The sequence below is a fragment of the Mobula birostris genome, chromosome 11, assembly GCF_030028105.1.
Source record: "Mobula birostris isolate sMobBir1 chromosome 11, sMobBir1.hap1, whole genome shotgun sequence".
Taxonomy (NCBI): domain Eukaryota; kingdom Metazoa; phylum Chordata; class Chondrichthyes; order Myliobatiformes; family Myliobatidae; genus Mobula; species Mobula birostris.
Genome location: NC_092380.1, coordinates 110205184 through 110222642, shown reverse-complemented (window position 1 = coordinate 110222642; position 17459 = coordinate 110205184). Strand labels below are relative to the sequence as shown.

The following is a 17459-nucleotide window of genomic DNA, read 5'->3' as shown; positions in this document are numbered from 1 at the left end:
ATACATCACAGACACTTAATCAATTACTTGAGCGATATCACTATTTCGTAATATACTTTAGCAAAATGTTGCCCAGCCTCCACAGCGAATATGAAACACTGAGAATTTAGACGTGAAACTGCTCAGAAAAGTCCACAGTAGCACCGCGGTAAGGCACTAAACTATTACAGCTCGAGTCATCAGAGTTTGAAATTCATTTCTGGCGTCCTTTGTAAGAAAGTTCTTAATGTATGAACGTGGGTTTCCTCCGGGGGCTCTGGTTTCCTCCCAGTCCAAAGACACACCAGTTAGTAGGTTAATTGGTCATTGCAAATTCTCCTGTGATTAGGCTGGAGTTAAATAACAGGTTAAATAGGGGCAGCACTGTGGGCTAGTGATTAGTGCAGCACAGTACAATGCCAGTGATCAGTAACTGAGGTTCGATTCCCACCGCTGTCTGTCAGGAGTTTGTATATTCTCCCCCCGGTTCTGGGTGCTCTGGCTTCCCCCCACCGTCCAAAGATGTACCAGTTAGTAAGTGAATTGGTCACTGTAAATTGTCCTGTGATTACACTACGGCTAAATCACTGGTTTGCTGGGTGATGCGGCTCAGAAGGCCAGAAAGGCCTGTGCTGCACTGTATTTCTAAATAAATAAGTAAAGACCCTTGGTCATTATGTCAGACCTGAACAGGTGGACCTAAAGTTCAAGTGGGAATTTATTAAAAACCTTTCAGTCTCTGCAATGGACTGCTAGTCTGTCAAATGTTCACCATTCATCCTCCTCGAGGGATGAGTCAGGACGCTGGCTTCACATTCGACAAGGAAGGAGAATAGTTGCACACACACAATATGCTGGAGGAACTCAGCCGATCAAGCAGCGTCTATGGAGAGGAATGAACTGTTGATGTTTTGGGCTGAGACCCTTCATCAGGACTGAGAAGGAAGGCGGAAGACACCAGATTAAAAAGGTGGCGAGAGGGGAAGGAGTGCAGCTAGAAGGTGATTGGTGAAGCTACGAGGGGGGATGAAGTAAGAAGCTGGGAAGTGATAGGTGGAAAAGGTAAAGGGCTGCAGAAGAAGAAATGTGGTGGATACGGAGGCTCATGGGTGCTAGGTAAGGAGAAGGGGAACTCCTTTCCCTGTTACAACAGCAGGAGGATGGGGTGAGAGCTTTGGTATCATCAGTCCTGATGAAGGGTCTCAGCCTAAAACTTCGACTGTTTATTCCCTTCCATAGATGCTGCCTGACCTGCTGAGTTCCTCCAGCATTTTGAGTCTGTTACTCTAGACTTCCAGTATCCGCAAAATCTTGTGTCTCAGGAAAATAGCTAATGGCATTTCCAAAAGAAATGTTGACTTCAGAAAACCTACAGACACATTCATGATTTTCTTAAGGGTAGCAAATCAAGTCTGACTACATATTTAAATTGGAAAGCATTTAATCGATTTTGTACAACCCACGTATATCACTCTGAGAGTGTGTTCTCTGTGACAGCATTACACTGCAGGGAAGGGAACTATTGACGGCACTTTTATTGGGCTGGTTGTTGGAAAGCACGTTCCCACTAGTTCCCTGTCACCTCCACACAGTGCAGCAATAAGGTTATCCATTTAACATCCAATTTGAGACTGATTAAGGTCACGTGCACAAGTCCTTGTGTGCACAGTGCAATGAAGAACTTACTTGCAGCAGCATCACAGGGACAGAGCATCAAATAAACACACAAGAGGCTGGAGGAACTCAGCAGGTAAGGAAACATCCATGGAGAGGAATAAAGAGTTGATGTTTCAGGACAAGCTGCTTCATAGCTGCCTGACCTGCTGAGTTCCTCCAGCATTTTGTGTGCTCTTCTGGACTTCCAGCATCTTCAGAGTCTCTTGTGTTCAGATATACAAAATTCACAAGAAAGAAAAACACAAATAATACAAAATTATTTTAAAAAATCACAATTAGGGCAATAAAAAAACAAAGTTCAACATAAATTTTATTATCTAAGTACATATATGTCACCGTGTACAACCCTGAAATTCAGTGTAACTCATTGTAAGTGCATTGAAATTCAAAGTGGTCATCGTGTTGGCATACTAAGGTAGTGATTATCGTTGTGTAGCATAGTGGTTCAGTTCCCTCTGCTGTCCGTAAGGAGTTTCTACGTTCACCCCGTGATCTGCATGGGTTTCCTCTGGGTGCTCTGGTTTCCTCCCACGGTCCAAAGATGTACAGTGAGGGTGAGTGAGTTGTGGGCCTGCTATGTTGAGGCCAGAAGCATATGATAATTGTGGGCTGCCTAATACAATCCTGGCTGAAAAGGTTTGATGCCAACAATGCCTTTCACTATATGGTGAGAACACAGACCAGTACAGCACAGGAACAGGTCCTTTGGCCCACAGGGTTGTGCCAGTCTTTTATCTGACATTAAGATCAATCTAACCCTCCCCTCCCACATAGCCCTCCATTTTTCCTACAATCCCTATGTCTATCTAAGGGTTTCTTAAATGTCCCTAATGTATCTGTCTCTATAGTCACCCTGGCAGAGTGTCCCATGCACCCACCAGTTTCTGTGCAAAAATTCTACCCCTGACGTCCCCCCTATACTTTCCTCTAATCACCTTAAAGTTATACCTCCGCATATTAGCCACTTCCACCCTGGGAAAAATCTTAAGCTTTTGTGTCAATCTCTGCCTTTTATCGTCTTGTACACCTCTATCAAGTCACCTCTCATCCTTCTTCACCCAAAGAGAAAAGCCCCAGCTTACTCAGCCTATCCTCATAAGACATACTCTCTATTCCAGGGCATCCGTTAGTCTTGCGAGACCATGGATCTGCGCCTGGAAAGTCTTCACTCTCCAGGGCACGGGCCTGGGCAAGGTTGTATGGAAGACCAGCAGCTGCCCATGCTGTAAGTCTCCCCTCTCCACGACACCGATGTTGTCCAAGGGAAGGGCATTAGGACCCATACAGCTTGGCACCAGTGTCGTCGCAGAGCAATGTGTGATTAAGGGCCTTGCTCAAAGACACAACACGTTCCCTCGGCTGGGGCTCTATTCCAGGGAGCACCTGGGAAATCTCCTCTGCACCCTCTCTGAAACTTTTACATCCTTCCTGTATGGAGGCAACTAGAATGGAACACAATATTCCAAGTCCAAATGAAAGTTTTACCTGAACTTTTAAGTGACTTTTGAAGGTGGCAGCCCGAGATGCTGCCTCCTCGAAGGCTCTCTGAAGTCTGGCCTCCATGGTCTGGGTAAAGCTGCAGAATCTGATGATGTCGGTGGTACTCACAAACTGGAGCACTGGTGTCAGAGAGGGAGAGAGCAAGTTCAAAGTAAATTTATTATCAACATACTGTATATCATCATTACCACCCTGAGATTAATTTTCTTGCAGGTATTTAGATTAGAACAAAGAAATTCAATGGAATCAATGAAGAACTACAAACAACCAATGTGCAAAAGACAATCTGTACAAATACAAAATAATTAATAGATAGATAATTAACAAGAATCAACATTTGATATTTGAGAAAAAGTTCAAGTGGGTATGAAAATACCATCAAGACACAAGAAGACATATTCCCTACTTGGTTTTGTGTTTATAGGATTGCTTTTATATTTATAGTTATCGTAACACACACACACACACACACACACAAAATGCTGGAGGTACTCAACAGGTCAGGCAGCATCTATAGAGGGGAATAAACAATCGACATTTTGGGTCGAGACCATTCATCAGGACTGGAAAGAAAGAGGGAAGATGCCAGAATATGAGGGTGGGGAGAGGGGAAGGGGGACAAGCTAGAAGGCAATAGGTGAAGCCAAGTGGATGGGGAAAGGAGGGTGAAGTAAGAAACTGGGAGGTGATAGGTGGAAAAGGCTGGCGAAGAGAGAACGTCATAGGAGAGAAGAGAGTGGGCCACGATCGCAGATGCTTCAACTCCAGAGCAACACACAGAAAATGCTGGAGGTACTCAGCAGGTCAGGTAGCATCTATGAGGAGGAATAAACAGTCAATGTTTCAGGCCGAGATCCCCTAAAAGGCTTTGAGAAATCCCAGAATATCTCAGGGATGATAACTTAAACCAGAACGTAGTGCTCAGTATGTTTTGAGGGAGAACACTCACATTTACCCTCTGCAAGGCATAATTGAAGACACAGAGTGTGAGAGGCCATCCAGCTGAAGGAATCTGCTCCAGCCTAATCACAGGATAATTTACAATGACCAATTAACCTACGAAATCATGCGTCTCTGGGACACGGGGGAAACTGGAACACCTGCAGAACCCACAGAAATTTGAAATTTCGGGTCAAGACCTTGATCAGGACTCAGCCCAAAACTCTGACTGTTTATTCCTTTCCAGAGAGGCTATCTGACCTGCTGAGTTCCTCCAGCACCACAGTAGTGTGGCGGTTAATTGCGACGCTATTACAACTCGGGCATCGGAGTTCGGAGTTCAATTCCAACGCCGTATGTAAGGAGTTTGTACGTTATCCCCTTGACCCCATGACGTATTGGTTAATAGGTTAATTGGTCATTGTAAATTGTCCTGTGATAAGGCTAAAGATAAATCAGTGGGTTGCTGGATGGTGTGGCTCATTGGGTAGAATGGCCTGACTGTGCTGTATCGATAGAGAGATAAACGAAAATAAATAGCATTTCGTATATGTTACTATAGAGTTTCAGCATCTGCAGAACCTCTTGTGTTTAGATTTATTGTGGGTTTTATAGTTTTTTATTGTGTTCTTCATGCTAATTGTATTTTTTCATGCTGCATCAGATCCAGTGTAATAATCATTTTGGTCTCCTTTACATTCATGTACTGAAGGACAACCACAAACAATCTCGAATCATGAAGCAGAAATTTGAGAAAAAAAAACTTAATTGAGTTAACCTAATTTTGATATGGACAGCAGCAACTTTTTTTGGAGCAGCCTTAACGCATTTCTAGGTTAACTGTGCTTCTCCCTGCCTGGCCTGGTAAGTATTCCCAGTGCTTCCTGCTTCTATTTCGGTCTTCCAGCATCTGCGGGATTTTGCATTTGTTTTACAATGAAGGTCATCTTGCCTCAGTGGAGACATCCCTGTGTCTGAGGCTGTTCGAGTCACCTATCATCAATCCAGGCTGATATTCAGGGAGGTGTCAAGGGACGTGCACTGTCCTTCCGCTCAAATTGTGGCCCCATTTGCTTTATGCAGTTGGACAGAGAAACAGTTTCTACTATACCACCTAGTTGAAGATATAAAAGTAAGAGAATATGTACCACAAGGCTCCAGGACAACTTCTAACCTGCAGTTACTACATTCCTGTGAACCCTCTCCAGATTCAGTACATCCTTTCTAACACAACAGACCAAAACTGCTCACAATACTCCAAGTGAGGCCTCACCGGTGCTTTATAAAGTCTCAATTTTACATCTTTGCTTGAATGTCCACTTCAAATGAATGCTCACATTCCATTTGTATCCTCACCACAGACTCAACCTTTTGGGAATCCTGCACAAAAGTCTCCCAAGTCTCTTTACGCCTCAGTTTTTTTCTATTTTCTCTCCATTTAGATAATAGTCAACTCTTTCATTTCATCTACCATAATGCAAAATCACACATGTTCCAACACTGTATTCCATCTGCCATTTCTTTGGCCATTTCCCTAATCTAAGTCCTTCTGTAGCCTCTCTACTTCCTCAAAACTACCTACCCCTCCACCTACTTCATATTAGCTGCAAACTTTGCAACAAAGCCATCAATTCCATCATCCAAATCATTGACATATAACGTAAAAATAATCAGTCCCAAAACAGAGACCCCTGTGGAACACCACTAGTCGCCGGCAGCCAGCCAGAAAAGGCTCCTTTTATTCCAACTCTTTACCTCCTGCCATTTAGTCATTGCTTTATCCGTGCTAGAGTCTTTCCTGTAATACCATGAGTGCGTAGCTTATTAAGCAGCTTCATGCAGCATTAACAAACTTTCCCACTAGGATATTACTGGATATGTGCGAAGAACAAGAATTTCAGGTTGTAAATCGCATACATTCTTTGATATTAAATGAGACTATTGAATTATTGTAGCTGAGGAAGGATAGGTTCAAAGAGGATGCGAGGGGTAATTTTTTTACTTAGAGAGTGGTGGATGTCTGGAATGCACTGTCTGATATGGTGGTAGAGAGAAATTCATTAGAGGCTTTTAAGAGAAATTTAGGGCAGGGCGAAAAGCATTATCAAGGATGCATCTCACCCTAACCATGGACTTTCTACTCTCCTCCCATCCAGTAGGCGCTACAGGAGCCTCCGCTCCCGCACCAGCAGGCACAGGAAGAGCTTCTTCCCTGAGGCTGTGACCCTGCTGAAACTCACATCACAGCGCTAAGCAGTATTGCACCCATATTGTACTGTCTCAGTACTTTTATATTTGTGTGCTGTAGCACTTACTTTTTATTCGCAGTTATTTTGTAAATAACACTATCCTTTGCATTTCTGGTTAGATGCTAATTGCATTTCATTGGCTTTGTATCTGTACTCGGCACAATGACAATGAAGTTGAATCTAATCTAATCTAATCTAAATTGGAGGTGAGGAAATTGAAGGGATTAGGACATTGTTTTGGCAGGAGGAATAACTGTTTGGTGGGTTTTGATTTACATTTTAGCTGGTTTGGCACAACTTTGTTGGCCAAAGTGCCTGTTCCTCTGCTGCACTGTTACATGTTCAGAACAAGTTCATCAGTCTGATGGCCTGGTGGAAGAAGCTGTCCCAGAGCCTGTTGGTCCTAGCTTTAATGCCGTGGTACCATTTCCTGGATGGTAGCACCTGGAATAGATTGTGGTTGGGATGGTTGGATCCCCAAGGATCCTATGGACCCCTTTTACACATGTGTCCTTGTAAATGTCCTGAATCATGGGAAGTTCACAACTACAGATGTGCTGGGCTGTCTACATCTCTCTCTGCAGAGTCCTGCAATTAAGGGAGGTACAGTTCCCATATCAGGCAGTGATGTAGCCAGTCAGGATGCTCTCAATGTGCGCCTGTAGAAAGTTCTTAGGATTTGGGGGCCCATACCAAACCTCCAGTGACCAGTGGTGTGCCTCAGGAATCTGTTCTGGGACTCCTACTCTTTGTGATTTTTATAAATGACCTGGATGAGGAAGTGGAGGGATGGGTTAGTAAGTTTGCTGATGACACAAAGGTTGGGGGTGTTGTGGATAGTGTGGAGGGCTGTCAGAGGTTACAACGGGACATTGATAAAATGCAAAACTGGGCTGAGAAGTGGCAGAATGAGTTCAACCCAGATAAGTCTGAGGTGGTTCATTTTGGTAGGTCAAGTATGATGGCAGAATATAGTATTAATAGTAAGACGCTTGGCAGTGTGGAGAATCAGAGGGATCTTGGGGTCCGAGTCCATAGGACACTCAAAGCTGCTGTGCAGATTGACTCTGTGGTTAAGAAGGCATACGGTGCATTGACCTTCATCAATCGTGGGATTGAGTTTAAGAGCCGAGAGGTAATGTTGCAGCTATACAGGACCCTGGTCAGACCCCACTTGGAGTACTGTGCTCAATTCTGGTCGCCTCATTACAGGAAGGACATGGAAACAATAGAAAGGGTGCAGAGGAGATTTACAAGGATGTTACCTGGATTGGGGAGCATGCCTTATGAGAATAGGTTGAGTGAACTTGGCCTTTTCTCCTTGGAGCATCGGAGGATGAGAGGTGACCTGATAGAGGTGTTCAAGACAATGAGAGGCATTGATCATGTGGATAGTCAGAGGCTTTTCCCTAGGGCTGAAATGGCTAGCACAAGAGGGCATAATTTTAAGGTACTTGGAAGTAGGTACAGAGAAGATGTCAGGGTTAAGTTTTTTCACACAGAGAGTGGTGAGTGTGTGGAATGGGCTGCCGGCGGCAGTGGTGGAGACGGAAACGATAGGGTCTTTAAGAGACTCCTGGATGGCTACATGGAGCTTAGAAAAATAGAGAGCTATGGGTAAAGCCTAGGTAGTTCTAAGGTAGGGACATGTTCAGCACAGCATTGTGGGCCGAAGGGCTTGTATTGTGCTGTAAGTTTTCTATATTTCAATGTTTCCATGTTTCCTCATCCTCTTGAGGTGAAAGAGGCGTTGTTATGCCTTTTTCACCACACAGCTGGTGTGCACAGACCACGCGAGGTCCTCGGTGATGTGGATGCCAAGGAACTTGAAACTGTTTACCCTCTCACCCCCAGATCCATTGATGTCAATAGGGGTTAGCCCGTGTCCATTCCTCCTGTAATCCACAACCAGCTCCTTTGTTTTTGCAACATTGAGGGAGAGGTTGTTTTCTTGACACCACTGTGTCAGAGAGATGACTTCTTCCCTGTAGGCGACCTCGTTTTTGAGTATACTCTATATTATATTGACTGTTCTATTTATTATAAATTATTACAAATTATTATGAATTGCACATTGCACATTTAGATGGAGATGTAACATAAAGATTTTTATTCCTAATGTATGTGAAGGATGTAAGAAATAAAGTCAATTCAATTCATTCATTCATTCAATTCATAGTATACACACTTTTTAAAAGAAAGAACACAATGAGAGTAAAACAAAGCAAACTCTCTTTCAATGTAAAGTGTCAAAGTATATTGTTGCTCTACTGAGGCAGTGATTAGGTTTGTGCCGGTTGGTTCAAGAACCGAATACTTGAAGGGAATTACCTGCTCTTGATTATTCTGGTGGTTTGGAACTGTTTCCATGCTGTCTAACTCTATGATTTAATGACTATTGGCTGTAGGTGCTGAGCTCTTGTCCAGGGGCAGAAAGCTGTTGGATTACAGTGTGAAACTGTTACGTCTTATAATTTAACCTCCCTATGCTTGCTTGTTTTTCTATATAATCTGTAAGTGTAATTATTCAATGAATTTTCCAGTAATGGTAGTAAAGCTTGGCTGGCAGTGTGGAGATACGTCTCTACCAAATGAGGTGTAGGAACATAAGAAATAGGAGCAGGATTTGGCCATCTGGCCCGTCAAGCCCACTCAGCCATTCAATAAGATCATGGCTGATATGGCCATGGACTCCTCGCCACCTACCCGCCTTTTCCCCATAACCCTTAATTCCCCTACTATGCAACAATCTATCCACCCTTGCCATAAATATATTCACTGAGGCAGCCTCCACTGCTTCATTGGGCAGAGAATTCCACAGATTCACTACTCTCTGGGAAAAGCAGTGCCTCCTCATCTCTGTCCTAAATCTACTCCCCCGAATTTTGAGGCTATGTCTAGTCTCAACAACTTTCCTGCCTCTATCTTATCTATCCCTTTCATAATTTTATACGTTTCACCTTCCCTCTGCTAACCTGCAGGTCACCCTTGGGCAAGGTGTAGCCCCTGCTTAGCCATCCCCCAGCCCTGATCAAGGCCACATGAAGCCATGGGGGCAGGTGCTGGATGGTCGTATGAGTAGTTGGTACATATCACAAATCCTGGTTATGCGACCACTGAAGCCAGGCAGACAATCTCTGAAGAGTATTGATAATGGCTGGGGTCACCCGTCTTATCAAGACGCTGCCCAGAAGAAGGCAATGGCAAACCACTTCTGTAGAAAAATTTACCAAGAGCCATCATGGTCATGGAAAAGCCGCGGTCACCCACATCATACAACACAGCACAGCACAAACAATACTACAGCTGCTTGTGTATTTTTCTAGAAGCTTCTTAGTTTTCCTGCAGCAGATGTCACGTCACTTGAATCCAGCTATTTGACTGGCTCTTCGTTAACAAGGGATCTCTTCGTCTGAGCTAGTTTTTGCATAAGGTGACCACAAAGTGTTAACCCCAAGGTAATAACTTTGGCAGACACGAAGAAATCTGCAGATGCTGGAAATCCAAGCAACACACACAAAAAATGCTGGTGATGCTGCCTGGCCCACTGCATTCACCAGCATTTTTTGTGCATGTTGATGTAATAACATTGGCATCACTTTATACACTCAGTAGTCACTGTGCACCTGCTCATTAATGCAAATATCTAATCAGCCAATTATATTGCAGCAACTCAATGCATAAAAGCATGCAGACATGGTCAAGAGGTTCAGTTGTTGTTCAGACCAAACATCGGAACGGGGAAGAAATGTGATCTAAGACACTTTGACCATGGAATGATTGTTGATCCCAGACAGGGTGGTTTGATTATCTCAGAAACTGATCTCCTGGGATTTTCATGCAAAACAGTCTCTAGCGCTTACAAGGAATGGTGTGAAAAACAAAAAAAAACATCCAGTGAGCGGCAGCTCTGTGGGTGAAAAAAAGTTATTAATGAGAGGGGTTAGAGGAGAATGGCCAGACAGGTTCAAGCCGGTAGGAAGGCAAAGATAACTCAAATGACCATGCACACAACAGCGGTGTGGAGAAGAGCAGCTCTGAATGCACAACATGTCAAACCTTGAGGTGGATGGGCTACAGCAACAAAAGACCATACCAAGTTCCACTCCTGCAAAGTGGTCACTAAGTGTAGACACCACAATGGATGTTAAGCACTGTTATACTCAGAACGTGGGCCTCTGTACCTTCATCTGCAATTGGATCCTCGACTTCCTAACCAGAAGACCACAATCTGTGCAGATTGGTGATAATATCTCCTCCTCACTGACGATCAAAACAGGTGCACCTCAGGGGTGCGTGCTTAGCCCACTGTTCTTCTCTCTCTGTACCCATGGCTGTGGAGCTCAAATACCATCTGTAGATTTGCTGATGATACAATCATTGTTGGCAGAATCTCAGATGGTGATGAGAGGGCGTACAGGAACGAGATTTACCAGCTAGTTGAGTGGTGTCACAGCAACAACATTAGGAGTTTGAGGAGATTTAGTTTGTCAATTGAAACATTCAAAAACTTCTACAAATGTACTCTGGAGAGCATTCTGACTGACTGCATCAGCACCTCATATGGGGGGGGCGCGTAGAGTGGGGAGCAACAGCACAAGATTGAAATAAGTCGCAGAAACTTGTAAAATTAGTCAGCTCTGTCACAGGTACTAGCCTCGTGATATTCAAGACATGAAGAACGTGTCTTCGGAAGGCGGCATCCATCATTTGGGATCCTCACCACCCAGGACATGCCCTCTTCACACTGTTACCATCGGGAAGGAGGTATAGAAGCCTGACGGCACACACTCAACAATTCAGGAACAGCTTCTTCCCTTCTGCCTGCCACCTGAATGGACATTAAACCCATGAACACTACCTCACTATTTTTATATTTCTGTTATTTTGCTCAACTTATGTTAACTTAACTATTTAATAGAGACATATATATTCATGTAACAGTTTTTTCTTTACATTTATTTGTCATGTAACTGCCCTAAAGTTAAAAAATTTCACCATATGTGCCGAGGATATTAAACCTGATTCTGACTGTCCATTCTTTGCTGATTATTTATTCTTTGCACCACTCAATGAAATAGCCATAAGCAGTAAGTTTTATGTCTCATTCTTGAATTCGGGAGAATGACTGGATTGCAAAATCATCAGATCCAAAAAAATCCAAGTAAACTCTTCTTTGCCCAGCACTCACCAGTCCTCAGCTGGAACCAGGGAGCTGGGAGCGGGGCCCATGGCGAGGCAGCGATCAGGACTGACTGGATATCAGGGACGTAGTTCTGTAGGTCGCGGCTGAGGTTCTCCACACCATAGGCTGTAATCACTTCTGTCACCGTGGTTGGAATGTACACCTCATTCCCACTTACAGCATAAAACCCAATAAAGACCTTGTTCCTTCTGTCGAGACTCTCGATCTGGAAAATACAAAAAATAAAGTTTACTTTGATCACAGATTTTGAAGGGAAGGATTTCTCAATTTTCAGATCCTGAAGCAGTGTTTCAACGCAGTTTTGGTCACCTACCTACAGGAAAGATGTCAATAAGATTGAAAGGGTGTACAGAAAATTTACTAGGAAGCTGCAGAGACTTGATGACCTGAGTTCTAAGGGAAGGTTGAAACGGTTGGGACTTCATTCCCTACAGCGTAGAGGAATAAGGGGAGATCTGATAGATGCATACAAAATTACTTAACTAATTAATTAATTGGAGATACAGGGCAGAATAGGCCCTTCAAGCCTCGACAAGCTTGATTTATCCCTAACCTAATCACTGGACAAATTACAATGACCAATTAGCCTATCTGGTACGTCTTTGGAGTGTGGGAGGAAACCCACAAACTCTATATGGCGGACATACAGAGACTCACTATGGAGGATGCTGGAAATGAACTCTGAACTCCGCCGCTCAGAAGTGTAATACCGTCGCGCAAACTGCTATGCTACGGTGGCGCCCATAAGGAGGTAGATAGGGTAAACGCAAGCGGGCTTTTTCCACTGAGGTTGGGTGAGACTAGAACTGGAAATCTTGGCTTAAGGATGAAAGGTGAAGTGTTTAAGGATAACATGCGGGGAAATTTCTTCCCTCAGAGGGTGGTGAGTGTGGAACGAGGTGCCAGCTGAAGTGCTGGATGTGGATTCTATTTCAACATTCAAGAGAAATTTGGATAGGTACATGGGTGGGAGGTATAAGGAGGGCCATGGTCTGGGTGTAAGTCAATGGGACGAGGCAGGTTAGTAGTTTGCAATGAGGTAGATGGGCCAAAGGGCCAGTTTTCTATGACTCTACAACTCTAAATCTGAATGATGTCTATACGATTATGAGGCATAGGGATAGATAGCTGGCTTGTATCTTCTCTCTCCCAGGGTTGAAAGGTTTAACATGAGAGGGCATGTATTGAAGGTGAGGACAGTACATTTAAAGGAGATGCCGAAGACAAGAATTTTTACAAAGAGCACGATGGGTGCCAGGAAAGAGCCGCAAGAGGTGGCGGTGGAAGTAAGTATGAAAGAGACATTCAAGAGGTTCTCAGGTAGGTACATTAATGTACAGAGAATGGAGGGATATGGACATTGAGTAGGCAGAAGTGATTAGTTTAATTGGGCATATGATTACTAATTTAATTATTTTGCCACGATATCATGAGCTGAAGGTGTACGGTTCCATACTCTAACTTCACGTTCTAGGTTCCACATTCAATACTGCTTGACCCACTGAGTTCTTCTAGTGGAGTGAATGTTGCTGGTGGATGGGATGAATCAATGAACTGACATAGGTGATTGGAGGAAAGTATAGGGGTTGCTAGAGGTAAATTATTTACACAGAGAGTGGAACACGCTGCCCGGGGTGGTGGTAGAGACAGATACATTAGGGACATTTAAGAGACACTCGGACAGACACATGGATGATGGAAAAATGGGGGGCTATGTGAGAGGGAAGGGTTAGATTGAGCTTGCAGTCGGTTAAAAGGTTGACATAACATTATGGGCCAAAAGGCCTGCACTGTGCTGTACTGTTCCGTGTTCCATGACTCAATGGGCAGTATGACCCTCTCCTATTTCTCAAGGAAGTATGGGATGTGAAAGTGGACAGAGGTAGACAGCTTCCTTGAAGTACTAGATAGAAGAACAAGGGGGTGAACAGTCTAGGAGATGTAATCTCAGTATTTTTATTCTCTAACTCTGAAAGTTTTAAACACAAAATATAGAAAAAATAAATCTGACATAAACAGACACAAGAAGGAACTGAGGTGTTTAAGATTCTGGTAAGATGGCAGATGACAGACAGAAGATCGCAGCAGCCTCTCCAGGTCCAGCAAATGGTGCAAATGTTTTGCTTACACATTTTTCGTATGATCGCAAGACCCTGTTGGACACTAATAATGTAAAATACTGTAAGTCTGATTCATGACCGAGACTGACAGCTAGGAGTTGCATCGCCTTGGGTTAGCGCACGGACCAGTCCCTCATACCGTGGCATCGCCTGTTTCAGCCACCCGGGGAGGTGGGGGGAGGCACCGGAAGCGGTGTGAGAGAGTGCACTGGAACCCTGCAAGGTTGGAAGGCTAACCCCTGCAGGCCGACTTTCCCATAGGTACTGCTCTCCAACACCCATTCCAGTGGAAAACAAACCGGATTACCTTCATCTGCAGCTGACCCAACGCAAGATGAACAACTGCTGCGTGCTTGTTCTTGCTGAAATGTGACTCCAGGCACCACCATTCTTTGGGCCATGCTGCTCCGGGACTCGAGCTAATGCTACGTTGTTACTGTGTTGGGTTTTATCGTAACTATGTGTGCTGTATCGTAACTACGTGCTATGTGTGACTACATGTACTGTGTTTTGCACCTTGTCCGCAGAGGAACAATCCTTCGTTTAGCTGCATACATGTGTCTGGTTGAATGACAATAAACTCAAACTTCAAGATGCTTAACCACCAGATTCTAAAAGACCATTAAAGAAAGACAATAACTGCTACTCTTGCCACTGACAACCACCTCACATCAATAAATAAATGTCAAACTGTCCAAATCCCAAATATTCTTGTTAATTAAAGAGTAGAGTGTGACAAAGTGACAAGATTTCAGTACAGGGTGGCTGATGATGCTGCAAGATTAGAGAATAGCTCTTTCTGAAGCATAGAGTAAGTATTAATGTCAGATCAGGGAATATATCTATATCAGGGAAGTTGTTAATCATAGTGACAAATCCCGCAAAACCTTACAGTTTGTACTGAGGCCCCAGTGAAACAAAATTTCCTGTCTTTCCATTTCTTCACCCATGACCTTCCAACTTTATACTTTATACTTTATTGTCGCCAAACAATTGATACTAGAACGTATAATCATCATAGCGATATTTGATTCTGCACTTCCCTCTCCCTGGATTACAAATCAATAGTAAATATTAAAAATTTAAATTATAATTCATAAATAGATAATAGAAAAATGGAAAGTAAGGTAGTGCAAAAAAACTGAGATGCAGGTCCGGATGTTTGGAGGGTATGGCCCAGATCCGGGTCAGGATCCATTCAGCAGTCTTATCACAGTTGGAAAGAAGCTGTTCCCAAATCTGGCCGTATGAGTCTTCAAGCTCCTGAGCCTTCTCCCGGAGGGAAGAGGGACAAAAAGTGGGTTGGCTGGGTTGGTCATGTCCTTGATTATCCTGGCAGCACTGCTCTGACAGCGTGCAGAGTAAAGTGAGTCCAAGGACAGAAGATTGGTTTGTGTGATGTGCTGCACCGTGTTCACGATCTTCTGCAGCTTCTTCCAGTCTTGGAGAGGACAACTTCCATACCAGGTTGTGATGTATCCTAGAAGAATGCTTTCTACGGTGCATCTATAAAAATTAGTGAGGGTTTTAGGGGACAGGCCAAATTTCTTTAGCTTTCTCAGGAAGTAAAGGCGCTGGTGGGCCTTCTTGGCAGTGGACTCTGCTTGGTTGGACCAAGTCAGGTCATTTGTGATATTGACCCTGAGGAACTTAAAGCTTTTGACCTGTTCCACTTGTGCACCACCGATGTAAATTGGGTTGTGCAGTCCGCTACTCCTTCTGAAGTCAACAACCAATTCCTTCGTCTTGCTGACGTTGAGGGATAGGTTATTGTCTTCGCACCATGCCACCAGGTTCTTAATTTCCTCTCTGTACTCAAACTCATCATTACCCGAGATACGGCCTACAATTGTTGTGTCATCAGCAAACTTATATATTGAGTTCGATGGAAACTTGGCTACACAATCATGGGTGTACAGTGAGTACAGCAGGGGGCTGAGTACACAGCCTTGTGGGGCACCAGTGCTCAGAGTGATTGTAGAGGAGAGCTTGTCCCCTATTTTTACAGCCTGGGTCCTGTCTGTGAGGAAGCTGAAGATCCAGCTGCAGATTTGAGTGCTAAGGCCCAGGTTCCAGAGCTTAGGATTCAGTTTATTTGGAATGATGGTATTAAAGGCAGAGCTGTAGTCAATGAAAAGGAGCCTTACGTATGCGTCTTTATTTTCCAGGTGTTCTAAGGAGGAATGTAGGGCCAGAGAGATGGCATCTGCTGTTGACCTGTTGCTCCGGTAGGCGAATTGCAAAGTATCGAGGTTGACCGGTAGGCTGTGGTTGATGTGTGCCATAACCAATCTCTCGAAGCACTTCATAGCAGTTGATGTCAAAGCCACAGGACCATGGTCATTCAGGCATGCCGCCTTGCTCTTCTTCGGCACTGGGATTATCGTTGCCTTCTTAAAACACGAGGGGATCTTAGACTGAAGCAAAGAGCAGTTGAAGATGTCAGCAAACACTCCAGCTAGCTCTCTTGCACAGGCCCGGAGAACCCATCCCGGGACGCCATCTGGGCCCGTCGCCTTCCTTGGATTTATCTTCAGGAAGGCCCTTCTAACGTCCTCCTCGATAACGATGAATCTCGATGATACAAGGTCCGGTTTATCCGGAGGGAGAGGGACACTCCTGTTCGAATCTTGCGTAGAATACGTTAAGTTCATCAGGAAGAGAAGCGCCAGAGTTATTGATATTCCCAGCCTTTTCTTTGCGCCCAGTGATTTCATTTAGACCCTGCCACAGGGTCTACTTTTTACCAAATACAGGAATGTCACCAAAGACAAGCAAATTTCAACCATGCAGAGCATTCTAACTGGCTGCAGCACCATCTGTTATGGGAGGGAGCACCGGACAAGATCGGAATAAGCTGCAGAAAGTTGTAAACTTAGTTAGCTCCATCATGGTCACTAGCCTCCCCAGTATCCAGGACATCTTCAAGGAGCGGTGTCTCAAAAACTCAGCATCCATCATGACCCAGGATATGCCCTCTTCTCATTGCCACCCTCAGGGACAGGAATGTTCTGCTTGCAAGGATAAGTGCCAGGAGGGAGATCGGTGGGGAGGGACGAATGGAAAGGGAAGTCACTTAGGGAAAGATCCCTGCAGAAAGCAGAAAGTGGGTTGGGGGGGTGGGGGGGGGGGGGAGATGTGCTTGGTGGTGGGATCCCATTGGAGATGGTAGAAGTTACGGAGAAACTCCTTACCTGCCCATCACCTCCTTCTGGTGCTCTTCCCCCTTCCCTTTCTTCTATGGCCTTTTGTCCTCCCCTTCTCCAGCCCTTTATCTCTTTCACCAACTGACTTCCCAGCTCTTTAGTTCACCGCTCCCCCCTCTCCAATTTCACCTATCACCTACCACCTTGTGTTTCCTCCTCCCCCCCACCCCCCCCACCTTCTTACTCTGACTTCTCGTCTTTTTTCTCCAATTCTGATGAAGGGTCTCAGTCTGAATGTACTCTTTTCCATAGATGCTGCCTGGCCTGCTGAGTTCCTTTGTATTTATATATATACATATAAAACTCAGTTGTGATGTAGGGAGGGGTCTCAACGCTAATTGGTTGCGTGGTGAACGCTGTGTGTTGTGGTCTGGAATTTTGCCCACATTGGCTTCTATGTGGAGAAAACTATTCACAAGCATCCATCTACATCACTCGGCTATAAGGAAGCATGACCATCTCTCCCATGAAGCTCAAGAGGGGCACAAGTTCAACTGGTCATCAGTGACAGCCATAGTGCAAACAAACACGTGGCATGCAAGAGAATTCATAGAAGCATGGTTTACAACAAACAATTCCGTCA

At 44.4% G+C, this 17459-nt stretch overlaps 1 protein-coding gene across 1 annotated transcript in view; it reads right to left on the bottom strand.

Moving 5' to 3' along the window:
* The window catches only part of kiaa1549la (KIAA1549-like a), a 260253-nt gene that overhangs the window by 154263 nt on the left and 88531 nt on the right, over positions 1-17459 (bottom strand). The window contains exons 7-8 of the mRNA XM_072271383.1: positions 11536-11755; positions 3142-3275 (exon numbers count right to left, since the gene is read on the bottom strand). Coding sequence (XP_072127484.1) covers positions 3142-3275; positions 11536-11755 — 354 coding nt within the window. The remainder of the gene's footprint in view (positions 1-3141; positions 3276-11535; positions 11756-17459) is intronic.